This window comes from Hemiscyllium ocellatum, chromosome 15 (assembly GCF_020745735.1).
Source record: "Hemiscyllium ocellatum isolate sHemOce1 chromosome 15, sHemOce1.pat.X.cur, whole genome shotgun sequence".
NCBI lineage: Eukaryota > Metazoa > Chordata > Chondrichthyes > Orectolobiformes > Hemiscylliidae > Hemiscyllium > Hemiscyllium ocellatum.
In genome coordinates, this window is record NC_083415.1 from 14417256 (window position 1) to 14432155 (window position 14900).

A 14900-nucleotide genomic window follows, 5' to 3' on the forward strand; every position below is an offset into this window, starting at 1 on the left:
TATTTTATTTCATTTTTACTTTATTTGTATCTAATATACCATAGTCTATTTTACATAATTTCTTCAATACCCATCCCCCCACCACCCCTTACCGAAAAAAATAGAGTTATTTTCCGCTTTTATTTGTCCCGGTTTTCCCTTTGGAAACAGAACCCACATTGAACAGATCAGCCTTGACTTGGATGAAAACCAATCCATAAAACCAATTTGAATATTTGCAGATCAACAAGGCTACATCACAGATGCATGCAAGTTAATCTTTCGCATGATGTTCTAGTGTGAAATATAGGAGTACCAGCACTGGTGGATTATCCTGTTTGTATCTTTACAGCTGGACCATGGAATAATCTGGTCATGATGTACAAAGGGTTTAATTGTAATTTTTTTTTTCAGAAAGATTTTGTCCATTCATGCAAATGCTTCTGCTTTGAGTACATAGCCATACACCCTATAACTGGTTCCTTACACCTACAGAGTGTCCATGTACACTAACGATAGTTTTAAAAGTGTTCAGTGACCCTAAATGTTTTCTAATATTGCAACTTGAATGAAGGATTCCTAGGAAACATGAAGCATAGAAAGGACAACAATAAGCAAAGTCATTTAAGACAAGAAGAAGCTATGGAGGTGAGCATTCCCCTTCCTTGTCTGTTCAGTGCTACTTCCTATCCTGTCATCAAAGAGAAACATTTTATGAAAACTGTTACCAGGAGCTGGATAGGAAGTCTTTTTAGCTGCATGGCAAACACTATACATTGAGAAGAGACTGGGAGTTGCTGATAAAAAGCTGTGATGGGTTCATTGCGCGAATTTTGGCAGCGGTCTGGAGTTCAGGAGTAAATGGTGATGACTTCACGGCCCCCGCCACGAACCAACAGTACCCGGTCCAGACCTTCTGTCAACACCTCCAGGAATTCCATGTCTGCAACATTTGTCAAAGAAAACATTACCTTCTTCGACAAACATCAGATAAAAAGATTTAATGCATTGCACAGATTTAATACTCCAAATTGTCTAGTGTGGACACGTACAATTTAAATAAACAATTATCCATAAGCTTCAGCTCATTGACAATGCTGCTGATTGAAATCTTATCCACATGAACACCCATCACCCCTGTGCTTACTGATTTATATTTACTCTCCATCCAGTCACCCCTTGATTTTAAAATTCTCATCCTTGTTTCCAAATCCCTCCATGGTCACCCCCTCCCAATCTCTTCAACCTCCTCCATTCCTTCATCATGACTCTTTTGAGATCTCTGCACTCCTCTTGTTATAGCCTCAGTTTCTACCTTTGTCATCCTTGCCTTTAGCTTCTTCACCCAAAATTCCCTCACTAAGCTGTTTCATTTTCTGGTCTCTCTCTGTTCCACAAGATTAATCCCAAAACTTGGAGCATTGAACTAATTTTGCTCAGTTCAGCTAATATTTCCAAACTGTTTTGCTGTCAATTTCTGTCTGATTATGCTTGCGTGAAATGCTTTGGGAAGCTGTACGATGCTACATAAAGATGCTACATAAATAGAGAATGTTCTTATCAATATTTTACTTTGTCTTTCATAGGCAGACGAAGTGGAAAAAGTGCAAAGAGGAGGAGCATATCTGCTTAAAGATCAAATGTGATTATTGCATGGAGGCAGCAAACATGGATGAAGTATTAATTATATATTATCCAACTATTATTGTCAGGGAGGAAGACGCTGTTCATCATTTAAAAAATGAGATAATTCAGACATATGAAAGATTTAAAATTCATAAGATGAGGTATTACATAGACTGTCTGCACTTAAAGTTGATAACATTCCAGAACTAGATAAAATCGGTCCAAGGATAGTGAGGGAAGTGAGAGTGGATATTGTAGGGACACTGACCATAATTTTCCATCATCCTTTGACTCAAGGGTAGTGCCAGAAGATTGGATAATTGTAAATCTTACATTTATTTAAAAAAAATGAAAATAAGCCCAGCAAATCCAGGCCAGTAGTTTATCTTCAGTGGTGGGAAAGCTTCTAGAAATAATAAATCAGAACAAAATTAACAGGCACTTGAACAAATATGGGTTAATTAAGGAAAGTCAACATAGATTTGTTAAGACCAAACAGTGTTTTACTTGTTGTAGCTTTTTATGACGCAAGTGTTTATGAGGGTAATTTTGTTGATAAGATTAGATTACTTACAGTGTGGAAACAGGCCCTTCGGCCCAACAAGTCCACACCGACCCGCTGAAGCGCAACCCACCCATACCCCTACATTTACCTTTTACCAAACACTACGGGCAATTTAGCATGGCCAATTCACCTGACGCGCACATCTTTGTGACTGTGGGAGGAAACTGGAGCACCCGGAGAAAACCCACGTAGACACGGGGAGAACATGCAAACTCCACACAGCCAGTCGCCTGAGGCAGGAATTGAACCCGGGTCTCTGGCGCTGTGAGGCAGCAGTGCTAACCACTGTGCCACCGTGCCATCCACATTTTTTTTTCCCATTTGATAAGCTGCTCATGGACTTACAAAACATATGTGATCAAGTGCTGCACCACAAGCTGACAAGAAATGTTAGAGCTCCTGGAATTAAAGAGATAGTAGAAACATGGATATGAGAGCTACTAAGTGACTGGAAATGGATGTTTCCTGGACTGGAGAGAGCTTTCTGGTGTAGTCTGTCAGTGTCCAGTGTTGAAACCCCTGTTCTTCCTAATTTGTATTTGTGACTGAAATCTTAAAGTACAGAGCACAGTTTCAAAACTTGTGGCTGACATAAAATTTGGGAGCACTGATAACTGTGAGAAGGATAATGTAGAAATTTTAAAAAAGAACAAACATTGGTGGAAAGGGCAGACCAGAAGCAGATGAAAGTTAAGGAAGATAAGTATGAAGTGATTAATTTTGGTTGGAAGAATGCTGGAGAGACAATATAAAATAAAGCCTACAATTCTCAAGCAGGTACAGGTGTAGATCTGGATGCATAAAACATATACCATTGAATATGACAGGACAGAATTAAATGTGCCAGAACTGGTTGAGAGCATAGTTAATAAAACATACAGAATCATATTCTTTATTAATACAGGAATAGAATACAAAACTGAGATAGATAAATAATCCCTCTTCCATTCACTGAGGAAAACCTTGCAATTGACTTCTTACTTTGGTACTTTGTATTAATTGAACAGTAATTTAACTGCACTTTTAAAAAAGACTAAAAATCTTCACTGCAGTTAACAAAGTGGGTGGGAGATGGGGAATGGTCGGGGGAGCAGTGGTGCAGTTTAAAGGATTCACTACCACCCCAGCTGGTCACAATACCAGTGAAATACTGTTCCCTTTTATGGAAGGTTCAAGAACAAGAGGCTTTAGTTTTAAGGTAATTGACAAAAGAAGTAATGGCAAGATAAGGAAATCTTTTTATGAAGTAAGTGGTTAGGATCTGGAATGCACTGCCTGAGAGTGGAGAGGAGGAAGATTCACTTGAGGCATTCAAGATTGAATTTGATTATTAGCTGAAAAGTAAGAATGCACAGGGCTATAGGAAGAAATTGAATGAGTGACATTTGATAAATTGCATGATGGAATGAATGGCAATGTTCTGTGCTGTAATAATTCTATATTTCTACCAATCTGTTTTGTCTATCAAGGATTTATAACATCAAGTATAAAACTAATTAAATAATTTGCTTGTTACTTTTGAGCCTAACACTTATGAGCACTCAGAGTACCCATTGCTGTTTCTTTTCTCACATCCCTACAAGCAAATGCATCTCTTAATTATATTAATTTAACTAATTGAGATAGCAGTTTCCACCTTGACTATACTTCCCTTAAAAACTATTTTCATTTAAATTTGTATAGCACAACCACTTTCTTATGAGATTCCTTCCAGATTTTTACTGTGAGTTTCTTGGTTTATTGGCAAATCCTGCAGTACTTTCACGGCAACCACAACTAGTTTGACAGCAAGCTTACAGTATTTGTACTTCAGTCATTTCTAGTCTATTAGAAACCTCTGCAGCATTTTTGCTGTAATCATAATCAGGTTATTGCTAATTCCTTCAGTATTTTTACTGCGATCACAATTAGTTTACTGGAAATCCCTGAAGTATTTTTACTGTAATCACAATTAATTTATTAGAAAGTCCTGCAGTATTTTCCTGCAGTCACTTCTAGTTTATTAGTTTTCCCTGCATTATTTGTACTGCAATCATGACTTGTTTATTGGAATGTCCTGTGATATTTGCATTGTGCACATAATGTATTATTTTCCCCTTCTCCTATATCAAATACAGACTAGTCAATCTCCTGTGACGTTTCACATAAATCAGATAATATTGTCATGCTCCAACCTACCCTCAGCCATTTTTATGCTGCTATTTCTCTGTCTTTCTGAATTCTTCCTTGGATTTTTTTTTTCTTTCCCCTTCTCTTTCTATCTGCTTCACTCCCCCAAACGTCTTACTGCTTCTCTTTTTTTTTATTGTCCCCTAGTTGGGTGGGAATTATTGAGTATTCCACTGCTTCTGGATGGGGGCAAGAAGGAAGGATTCGTTGGGGTGTGGGGTGGTTGGTAAATCAAAGGGGTGTTTGAAATCAGTGATGATAGTTTAATAGTCACCATTACTGGAATGAGTTTATATTCTAAATTTATGGTGGCATTTGAACCAGTGTCCCTAGGTCATTAGCAACAACCACAGAGAATACTGGAAAAACTCAGCAGGTTCAGCACCATCTGTAGAGACAGAATGTTTCAAGTATGTTTCAGAATGGAAGTTTCAGATTTCCAGCATCTGCAGCATTTTGCTTTAATTCTTTAAAGTATTAGCCTGGCTCTCTGGATTGCTGATCCAGTAACACTGACACTAGGCTACCAAATTCTCCTCTATCTGAACTAATATGCCTTGACATTACATAATAGTTCCTGTCCCTTAGGAAAGGATACAGTTTTCATCTCCATTGCGGTTTTTAGGAGGTCCTGGCATGTTCAGCAGGACCAGCTTTGCTTCTTGGGACTTTTTCACAATGACTTCATTCAGCTTGACTGCAGTGTGCATCCGTCGGACATTTGACTGATTCCTGTTTGACAGAGAAAGCCAACAGCACTTGTAGTGTGAATCATTAAATTGCTGAAGTGAGGAGGAAATATTATGTTGCACAAAGAGGCATATACACTGACATAAACTTTCACAGAGAGTTAAACAGGCAAGAAATTGCTAGAGACATTGCATATGCATTGCATTATAAGAAGATGATTACCTTCTGTTAAAAAATGTGAAAGTAAACAAATAAATGCATCAATTTATTACAAGGCAGTGTAACAATTAACTTGTGTTATAATGAAAATACAGCATCAAAATCAACGGGCTTAACATCCTCTGTCTGGTGCATGACTGCTCATTGACCAAAATAATGTATGTACTTCTTTATTAAACTATTGTACATAACTTACAAAATGGTGCAACAATTTGTTATCTCACTGCTCTGACCTCCATAGCTGCATATTTAAAGATAAAAATCTAAGCATGGGAGACAAAATTAATTTTAATACCCAGCATCCACCTTGCAATTGTTTTTCTTCAAGTATTTAGTCAAGTCCTTTTTAAAATGTTACTATTTAATTAGCTTCTGTTACTCTTTCAGATAGAGTCATAGAGATGCACAGCATGCAAACAGACCCTTCAGCCCAACTCATTCATGCTGATCAGATATCCTATTTTAATCTAATCCTATTTAGCACTTGGCCCATATCCCTCTAAACTCTTCCTATTCATATTCCCATTCAGATGCCTTTTAAATGCTGTCATTGTGCCAGCCCCCATCACTTCCTCTGGGAGCTCATTCCATACATGCACCACACTTTGTGTGGAAAAAGTTGCCCTTCTGTCCCTTTTAAATCTTTCCCCTCTCACGCTAAACCTGTGCCTCTAGTTCTGGACCCGCTCACCCCATTTACCTTATCCATGCCCCTCATGATTTATAAACCTCTATAAGATCATCTGTTAGCCTCTGAGGTTCCAGGGTGAACAGCCCCAGCCTATTCAACCTCTCTCTATAGAAACCCCGGCAACATTTTTGTAAATCTTTTCTGAACCCTTTTAAGTTTCACAACATCCTTCCTATAGGAGGGAGATGAGAATTGCACTCAATATTCCAAAAGTGGCCTAACCAATATCCTGCAGAGCTGCAACATGACCTCCCAAACCCCTATACTCAATGCTCTGACCAATAAAGGATAGCATACCAAGTAACACTGTTTTTGTAAATTTAATTTTCTTATATTGCTTTTGTTTCTGTAGCCAATTACCCTTCAGAGCTCCAAGAATGACAAAGAAAAAAATCAGTTTTGGACACGCCTTTGGGTTCTCATAAAATAAATCATTCAATAAAATATCTCAAGTGTATATTGCAACTGTGCCAATGGACTGTGAGAATTATTTTGATTACTGTCAAGACCAATTTATTTTAAAAGGAATTTGAACTTCTAGTTAATAGCTAAATGGATGATACAAAATTTTATGTTTTAAACTATTTAACGGACAAATCAATTATAATCACAACTGACTAAACACTATTTTTGTTGGGATATTATTTTTTAAAATAGAATAGAATTTTTTGACAGAACTGAGAAAACCTGTTGTTGGGTATACCTTGCTCTGTTCTTTAAATATGCAATCAATTCTCCCGGAGTCAATTCAAAATGGTTTTCTGTTCCCGAGGTTTTCCTGTTGATCTATTCCTTTCCCAACTATAACTGTATTTTTCAGGATGCAAGTTTTCCTGGAGAGTCATTTGAACTCCCCAAGAAACTCAGCTTTATATCTGAGCAGGGGTTCTCAGTCATTCTCCTCCAATGTGCACTGTATGATCTTTCTGCCCATGGTTTCTCTCCCTCTCCTAGATCATGGAAGAATAGTAAATCCTTAGCTCTCAAATTTGATTTCTATGTTAACATGAATCATATGGGTCTTATATCCAGGTACAATGCTGATTAACTATCCTTGAGAGTGTAATGTTCCTTCATTTTAGAACTGAATAGATAGTTTAATACACTACTTATAAACTAATATTCTGAATAGTTTTTGGAGATGCTCAGTCTTTCCACTGTTAGCATAGTGGCTGCTGCCATTCTCTCCATGTGTAAACACCTTATACCTTTACTCAGCAAAACAATCTTGGGCTTCTGGTAATCTCTTACAATCAAACCACCCAGGCTTGCTTCAGGCAGACTTCAAACAGGTCACATAACTGTCTTATTTTATATTAAATTAAGGACATAGTTCCAAAACCAAGCAATGACACAAAACTCATAATTGTGACAAACATAATATCTTACAAGCAAGACATACAAACGTACCAAAGAGCTAAAATAAGGAATAAAGAGAAAGGAATAAACTTGACTTACAGATTCTCCCATTCACTGGCAGCATTAAGGGAGAAAATGATCAGTTCAAAAATTAACTGAATCAAGGTCCCAATAACTACATAACAACATTGTACCAATAGAAATGCCCTCAGTCTGATCTTATTTATTATAGTGTAAAGAAAGTTTATGTATTTAAGTAGCTATTTGCTCCCTTCCCTATGCTACTTTAGATTAAGCACACTCACGGTTTCATACTGAAAAGATCTCGGATTTCTTCTGGTGTGACTGGCCCTTTGTTTTTGTTTTTGTCTCCAGCTAATTTTTCTTTAGTCCAAGTCATGTGAACTTTCTCTCCAGGTGTGCTAACCTCCTCAGCAGGTGACTGAGAGGCGATCGACTGAGTAGAAGCTGCTTTGTCGTGAATCAACTGAACCTGAAATGAGAGAAAATGAAGGGAATTGAACAGGAGCGAGAAATATGTGAGGTGGCTTGGATCAAATTTTAACTGTGTTGAACTTTTTCATCATGATGGAAAAGTCAAATTTCACACACCTCAAGTTCCATTATTACTTCAAAAATGGTGATTGCCTTCAAAAATGGTGATTAACCTCTTCCTTCAACCAATGCAGTCTTTGTGTTGAAGGCGATTGCATCATGGGGTTTGATAGGGAATTATAGGATTTTGTATCTGAATGATATTGATAATATAAAGAGAAAAGGTTGGAGCTAATGATGTATCCCAAGGATTATTGATTTTTCCTTTATGGTGGTGAAGGCCTCAAATTAAGAATGGGTGCATGGATTAGGGCTGATTCCCAAAGTGAAAACCATTCTGCCTGACCAGCAACAGTACACCCACTGTCAGAAACTTTGGAGGAAACTCCATCCAAGTGCCCAAGAGCACATTTTATTTCATCTTTCTGTGCTTTCGTCAAGAAATATGACAGCCATATGCCACATTCTCTGAACACAGTAATGACTGCACCAATGCTCCAGTTAAAAAAAACTGTTAAGAACCTATTGGAAATCAAGAATGTTGCTCAATAAATCCAAGTCTCTATCACTCAATGATAGATTAAAATAATGTTTTCAACCAAGGTCAAAATCAGTAAGATGCAATGGAGGGAAAAGCACATGTGGGGTGGAGGGAGGGATATACTATTTAGATAAAATAAATGAAAAATAAGAAATAATTGGAAGACCAATGGTTATACTGTATTGCTCAGCTGGTACAACAGTCTTGACCAAAACAAGCTATCTTGAGTGAAAACATTGAAGGCAGCAAACACTGATGTGCCCATTAGAGCCACAAATCAGCCATAATAATAATACCTCCTCCTCGGGTTTCTCAACTGCACCTCCTTCCTGCTCATCCTGGCTGCTCAAGCGTAGCTTGGCCTTCGCGGGATGTTTACGACGAATGGAACCACGTGACTCATCTGTGATGCTTTGAATCTAAATAGTAGAAAATAGCAATAATGGTCAAGGCCCTCAGGAGAACTTAACTCTTTAGCTGGGCAGTGCAGTGACTGAGAGCTGTTCATGGAGACAACACAGGCATTCATTTACTGATGGTTTTTTGCTGAGGTACGTAATCATTGTATTTTCCTTTCTGTTACTTCCTCTGCCATGTAACATCACTTGGGAAAACTGAGAGAGGAACACCTGACATATTAACAGGTCTATGTCGAGCAACCATCAGCAAGATGATGCCCCAGGGGTTCTAATCCTGTTCCTTGTTTTAGTTTAATTTATCTCATTAATAAGATCAGGAGTGACAAAGAAGTAGCTGCAATGTAAACATAAAGGTAAACATCTTGCTAGTGTGCACTGAGTCATTTTCAAAGATGAGCTTTCTTGAACTCAAACTGTTGGCTTAAGGAAGTTTGCTCTCATTATTATTCTCAGTGTTACGTAACTTGGTTATCTTTAAGAGATATGCACAATAACATTTTGGAATTTCCTCTCTTGCTCTGATTATATATTTATCTTCTGCCTACATCCTGGTTCTGTTAAAATTAAAACTCATCATCATCTACCCTAAATCTTTCTCAGGATCTCAAAACTGGGATTCTCTCCTACATTTCGACAATAATTGTGTTTCAAAAATACTTAATCATCCGATCTGCAGGCTGCGTTGTAAGAAATGCAGGGTTACAAGGATTGAATAGAGGAGTTGATCTGCGTGGGATGCTCTTCAGAGGATTGGGTGTGGACTCAATAGGCCGAATGGCCTTCTTCCACATTGTCGGGATTCAAAAAGAAACTCCAGGCGCAAGAGCGAGTTATTTCTTGGTTTGCAGGTTTCGTTCACCATCACATTCTTCGACATTTGTGACAGTTTATATTTTGGATTATGGATTTTGAAAAATAAGATGTGATAATTGATTACTATTACAAATGCCAGGCACTGTGGGGAAGCAGACGTTTCTTAACCACCTGCTTCTCTCACTGCTATTGTATTATTTATAGAGAGTACAAAGGGGTGTTTCAATGCTGCTATAATTCAAGCAGGGAGGTTGACCGGAAGTGTAGGTTAGAGTCAATAAAATTATGAATCTGTAGTCCTTAATCATTGACATACATACCCTGGGAATGTGAGCCAGATTGATGTATATTCCCCAAAATTTTTGATCATGAAGATAATTTTATCAGAAAATTGACACAATAAGTTGATATTATTTAGATGGTGTGTCAAGTGGCAATGTTGCAATTTATTCCGCCCAGACTAGAAACCGAACTGATCTTCTGATCGGTTTGTGCAGTTGATATGTTTGCCAAGTGAGTGACTGTGTGGTTCTGATGTTAGATACGATTCTTGTGAGCTGAAAATGTGTTGCTGGAAAAGCGCAGCAGGTCAGGCAGCATCCAAGGAACAGGAGATTTGACGTTTCAGGCATAAGCCCTTCTTCCTGAAGAAGGCCCGAAATGTCGAATCTCCTGTTCCTTGGATGCTGCCTGACCTGCTGCGCTCTTCCAGCAACACATTTTCAGCTCTGATCTCCAGCATCTGCAGTCCTCACTTTCTCCTCTAGGATTCTTGTGAGCAAACAGGATCATTAGAAATAAGTGTTACGCGCAACATTTTAAGACTTTTCAATTCAAGGTAGGTCAGAACAAAATTCCTCGTAAAGCAAAATAAATGGTCCTATACCTCACGCTCTCTCTCATTCTTTGTTAGATGCATTTCCTTTAGAATTTGTGACCGCTGCTCCATCATCAGTGTTCGCTCATAAGTGTAGGCTGAGATATCACTGTCATGCTACAAAGCAGAATAACATACACAATAAGAAACATTTGCACTTAAACTTATCATTTTAATATTTGGGAGTGATACATCAATGTTAATAGAGGGGTAGGCTACACAAATATCTCAAGTATCTATAAGATAAAACCTGGGTTGTGGGAATGGGTTGCCACATAATCCATTTGCCTGATTCGCTTGAACTCAGTTAACTTCAGGTGAAGCTAAGGAAGGAATTTATGTGTCTCTAGTTGGTAGTACTTAGAGTGAATTCCTTTTTACACAGAGAAGCACATTAACCAAGAGTTTATGATTCTGCCCCTTCTATTTTTGTACACTGGTACAAATATTGACTTATCTGCACTTTTCATCAGATTTTAGCACTGTTCTCGTACCATCTCGACAACTTCCACCTCAGCTACAATTCGCAGGTGGTAGAGAAACACTGTGAGGTCCTTCTTCATCTGGATGCTGTTATCTTCCAACTGGGCCACTGTGAAAATGCGCATTTTGCATTTCCTCCACACCTGTCAATCAAAGATGGGCCATGAAAGCAGTGACAAAAATACAGCTGTAATTTATAGCCGGTGAGGCTCACAGTTTTACAAGAAGCTTTTCATAGAGAATGGTAGATATCTAGGAATGGTTATTAGGTTGCATTTTCACTGAGGGGTTGATATGACATCTTAATGATGATTTCCAAAAATGACACCAATTGGAACTTATTTTTTCATTCAGGCCTGATGGTGTATTTCCAGCATTCTCAATGTACATTGTGGAAATGGCATGCAAAGGTTGACTAAAATATGAAATGAAAGCACTACGTTAGAAGCAATTGCTCTAACTTGAACCAACTCACCTTAACCTAACCCTATTGTGGTGACCTGCTTTTGTTAGAGCTGGGTGAATTCCTGACATGCTGTCCTTTCTGGGATTTCTGAGTTGTGCTTGTAAACCTGCACCAGTCAACTATGCTCCCCTTCATATATCAATTGGGAATTTCCATTGAAGTGACCTTGACTGACTGCAAGAACCCTGTAAGAAATTCCAGTGCAAATTGGAATCATTCTACTTATACAGGGAATAATTCAATGTGGACTGGACACCTGATATTTCATGGTGGGCAGGTAATCGATTTTCTGATTGCATGGGGCAGGTGGGCCGCTGAACTGCATTGGTACAGACTGGCATTGATGACAAATTGCCACATATAAGTTAAATGCCCTCCTGCTGATCTTACAAACTCCAAAACAGTGATGGCAGAGAGTACCAGCTGGCACACCCCTCATAGGTCCACTGTTACTGCAGAGTTTTGGGGCCACGATAATTTAATGTGTACAATTTGTCTCATTTGGGTGTTACGGTAGACACTAAATGCTGAAGATCCCCTGTATATTGATTAAAGACTGATTATAGACATTGTTCATTGTTGAACACCAAAATAGAGTGACTACTCATGGTGTATATAGGCTCAGGATCTGCTTTATAATATTTTCGAATCAACCCATTTAGAAATTACTCACCTCTGGAGCAAGCAAGACTTAAAACTGAGCCTCCTGGCTCAGAGGTAGGGACTTACCGCTGTGCTTTGCATTGTAATATTTCCTAAACAATCTGCTCAGAGATGTGATTATACCTCAGGAGTAGGTAGGACTTGAACCCCCAGATCTCCTGTCTCAGAGGTAAGGATACTACCAGTGTCCTGCAAAATCCACCTTGGTCAATGTTTTTGTTTCCTTTTTTTTCTTATATCCAGAAGTGTTATTGCACACCACTGAATGGTTTTCCCGTTACAAAAACATTGTGACTTTTTATTTGTTTATAACTAGTCTCCACTACCAGGAAAACACTCATGCAGCCAATTGGATATTTGCAAGCAAAGGCCATGACAGGCTGAATATGCTTTATTTTCTAATCAGCCTGATCAGAGATATTATTACACATCTCTGGGGCAGGTGGGACATAAACTTAGGTTTAAAGGCAGCGACACAACAACCCCCTGGAAAGAAACTGAAGCTGTTTATGATGAGCCAATACCTTCACCACAGAATACAGCCGATTGAATAACTTCTAAATAGACTCCATGCCATTGTGGATATTTTCTAACCAATCTGTTCAGAGATGTGAAGCAGGTAGGATTGGAACCCAGGCCTCCTGGTCCAGAGGCAGGGATCATACACTGCACCACAAGAGCTCCGGGTCTGTTTTTACTTTGTTTTTTTAAGTATCTGGAAGTATTATCACACATAGGCATATGACCTTCCCACTAATAAATCACAGTGATTTTTAAAAAATCTACTAACCAGCACTTACGCAGCCAGTTAGAAGTTTCCAATGCAAAGTCCATTAGGGGCAATACAATCCATCAAAAGTAAGGAAGTGGGGGGTGTTAGGGAGAGAAGAAAGGGGCTAGATCAAAATGGAGCTGGAGGTGAAAATAAAGCACTGTATCCCCCGAGGTGCCCACCTCTCTCTAAAGGCATCAAATACATTAATGGTCATCATATGCTCCCATTCCAATGACACTCAGCACACGCATAACAGTGGAAGAGGGCAGAGAGCAAGCAGAGACAACCCCCTCCACAGTCCACTACCTGGACCTGCTTATAATCAGAATGACCAAGCCCAGGAACAGACCCTCATGAAGGTCCTCCAATCTGATCCCCTTGGCATCTGATGCCCAAACATAAGAGCTTGGGCAAAAGTGAGGACTGTGGATGTTGGAAACCAGAGTTTAGATCAGAGTGGTACTGGAAAAGCACAGCAGGTCAGGCAGCATCCGAGGAGCAGGAAAATCAATGTTTCAGGCAAAAGCCCTTCATCAGGAATAGAGGTAGGAAACCTCCAGGGTAGAGAGATAAATGGGAGGGGGAGTGGTGCTGGGAAGAATGTAGCAAAGAGGTTGAAGAGCTTCAGGGCAGAGGAGATGACCTGGGGGTTGCAGTGACACAGAGACTTACTGAGATTCTTGTGGAGAGAGGAGAAGAATGTCTTCAAGGTAGGCGTCCTTGCCAGAGAATTCACAGTAAGGTTAAAATCAACTGGGCAAAAGTGAGTGAAATGCAACCAAAAACACAACTGGGTCTGTTTTTTTTTTAATCTGATGTGTTCTTGCACATAATTAATGACTTTTCCACCACCAAATCACTGTGACATTTTTCTTTGTTCTTAAATATTAACTGCCACCACTAAGTCACCCATGTAGTCAGTTAGACAATTATATACAAAAGTCATCAAGATCTGCTTTGTTTCATGTCCAGAAGTGCTATCACACACACAATTGAATCTCCTTCCCAATACCAAATCACTGTGGGTTCTTTTTTTGCTTTATTTTAACTGTTAACTATTATCACTCACATAGCCGATTAGAAGTTTACATGCAAAACACATTTGGATCAATGCAACCCATCAAAAGTGAGGGGGGGGGAGGCTAGGGAGCCTGGGAAGGAGCTAAATCAAAAATGGAGTTGGAGGATAAAACAAAGCATTGTATCATCTGTGATGTGTACCTCTCTCGAAAAGCAATGAGAGCATTAATGCACACCTCGTGCCCTCTCTCCAATGACCCCAGGCACAGACATAACTGAAAGAGGGATAGACAGTAGGCAGAGGTGAGTCCCTCTACAGCTTGCAACCTGCACATGCTTATAGCCAGCCTAGCCTTGTAAAAGGTCCAGGCGATGAGTCCTAGCTGGGCAGACCATTGCCTGTTAACCAGAAAAACTGATAGTCAACAAACTCCCCCAGGAGATTAATTAGTGATTCTCCATTGGCCTTATAACAGTTATCACAATCACTGTGCAGGCTGCTCTGAAATATGAGTGGGAATTTGTACCATGGTAATTTGGTGTGCCTACATTTAGCATCACAGGTCATCAGTTGACTAACCTCAGGTTTGTCATGACAGGTCAAGCTGTATTTATTATACTTAAAACTTCTAAAAATCAGACTATTATTCCTTGTGTAATGATTGTTTAACATAGAAGAATTTAATTGTAAGGATGCTAGACAAACAAACAATTCTGTTTAAAACATCTGCTTAAGATATCCAATGGCACAGACTCGTTAGCGCTTTTATTAATTATTTTCTGACCTTCAGAACATTGAGACAGGTAACATCAAACCGAGGCCAGAACTTGGGCAATCACAACACAAGGAGCTAGTCTTACTAAGTTGGCAACAACACAACACCAGGAGCAAGTCTACCTGCAGTCCTGTACCTGGTGCAAAAGTTGTCCTGTACCTACTATATCAGCGATCATATATCTCATGTACATGCCATCCTGTACCTAACATAC

General features: G+C 39.1%; 1 protein-coding gene across 1 annotated transcript in view; it reads right to left on the minus strand.

Moving 5' to 3' along the window:
* Positions 1–830: 830 nt before the first annotated feature.
* Positions 831–14900, minus strand: part of LOC132822645 (solute carrier family 12 member 5-like) — a 340455-nt gene continuing 326385 nt past the window's right edge. The window contains exons 21-27 of the mRNA XM_060835891.1: positions 10998–11129; positions 10513–10620; positions 8691–8813; positions 7604–7791; positions 7398–7412; positions 4938–5071; positions 831–922 (exon numbers count right to left, since the gene is read on the minus strand). Coding sequence (XP_060691874.1) covers positions 831–922; positions 4938–5071; positions 7398–7412; positions 7604–7791; positions 8691–8813; positions 10513–10620; positions 10998–11129 — 792 coding nt within the window. The remainder of the gene's footprint in view (positions 923–4937; positions 5072–7397; positions 7413–7603; positions 7792–8690; positions 8814–10512; positions 10621–10997; positions 11130–14900) is intronic.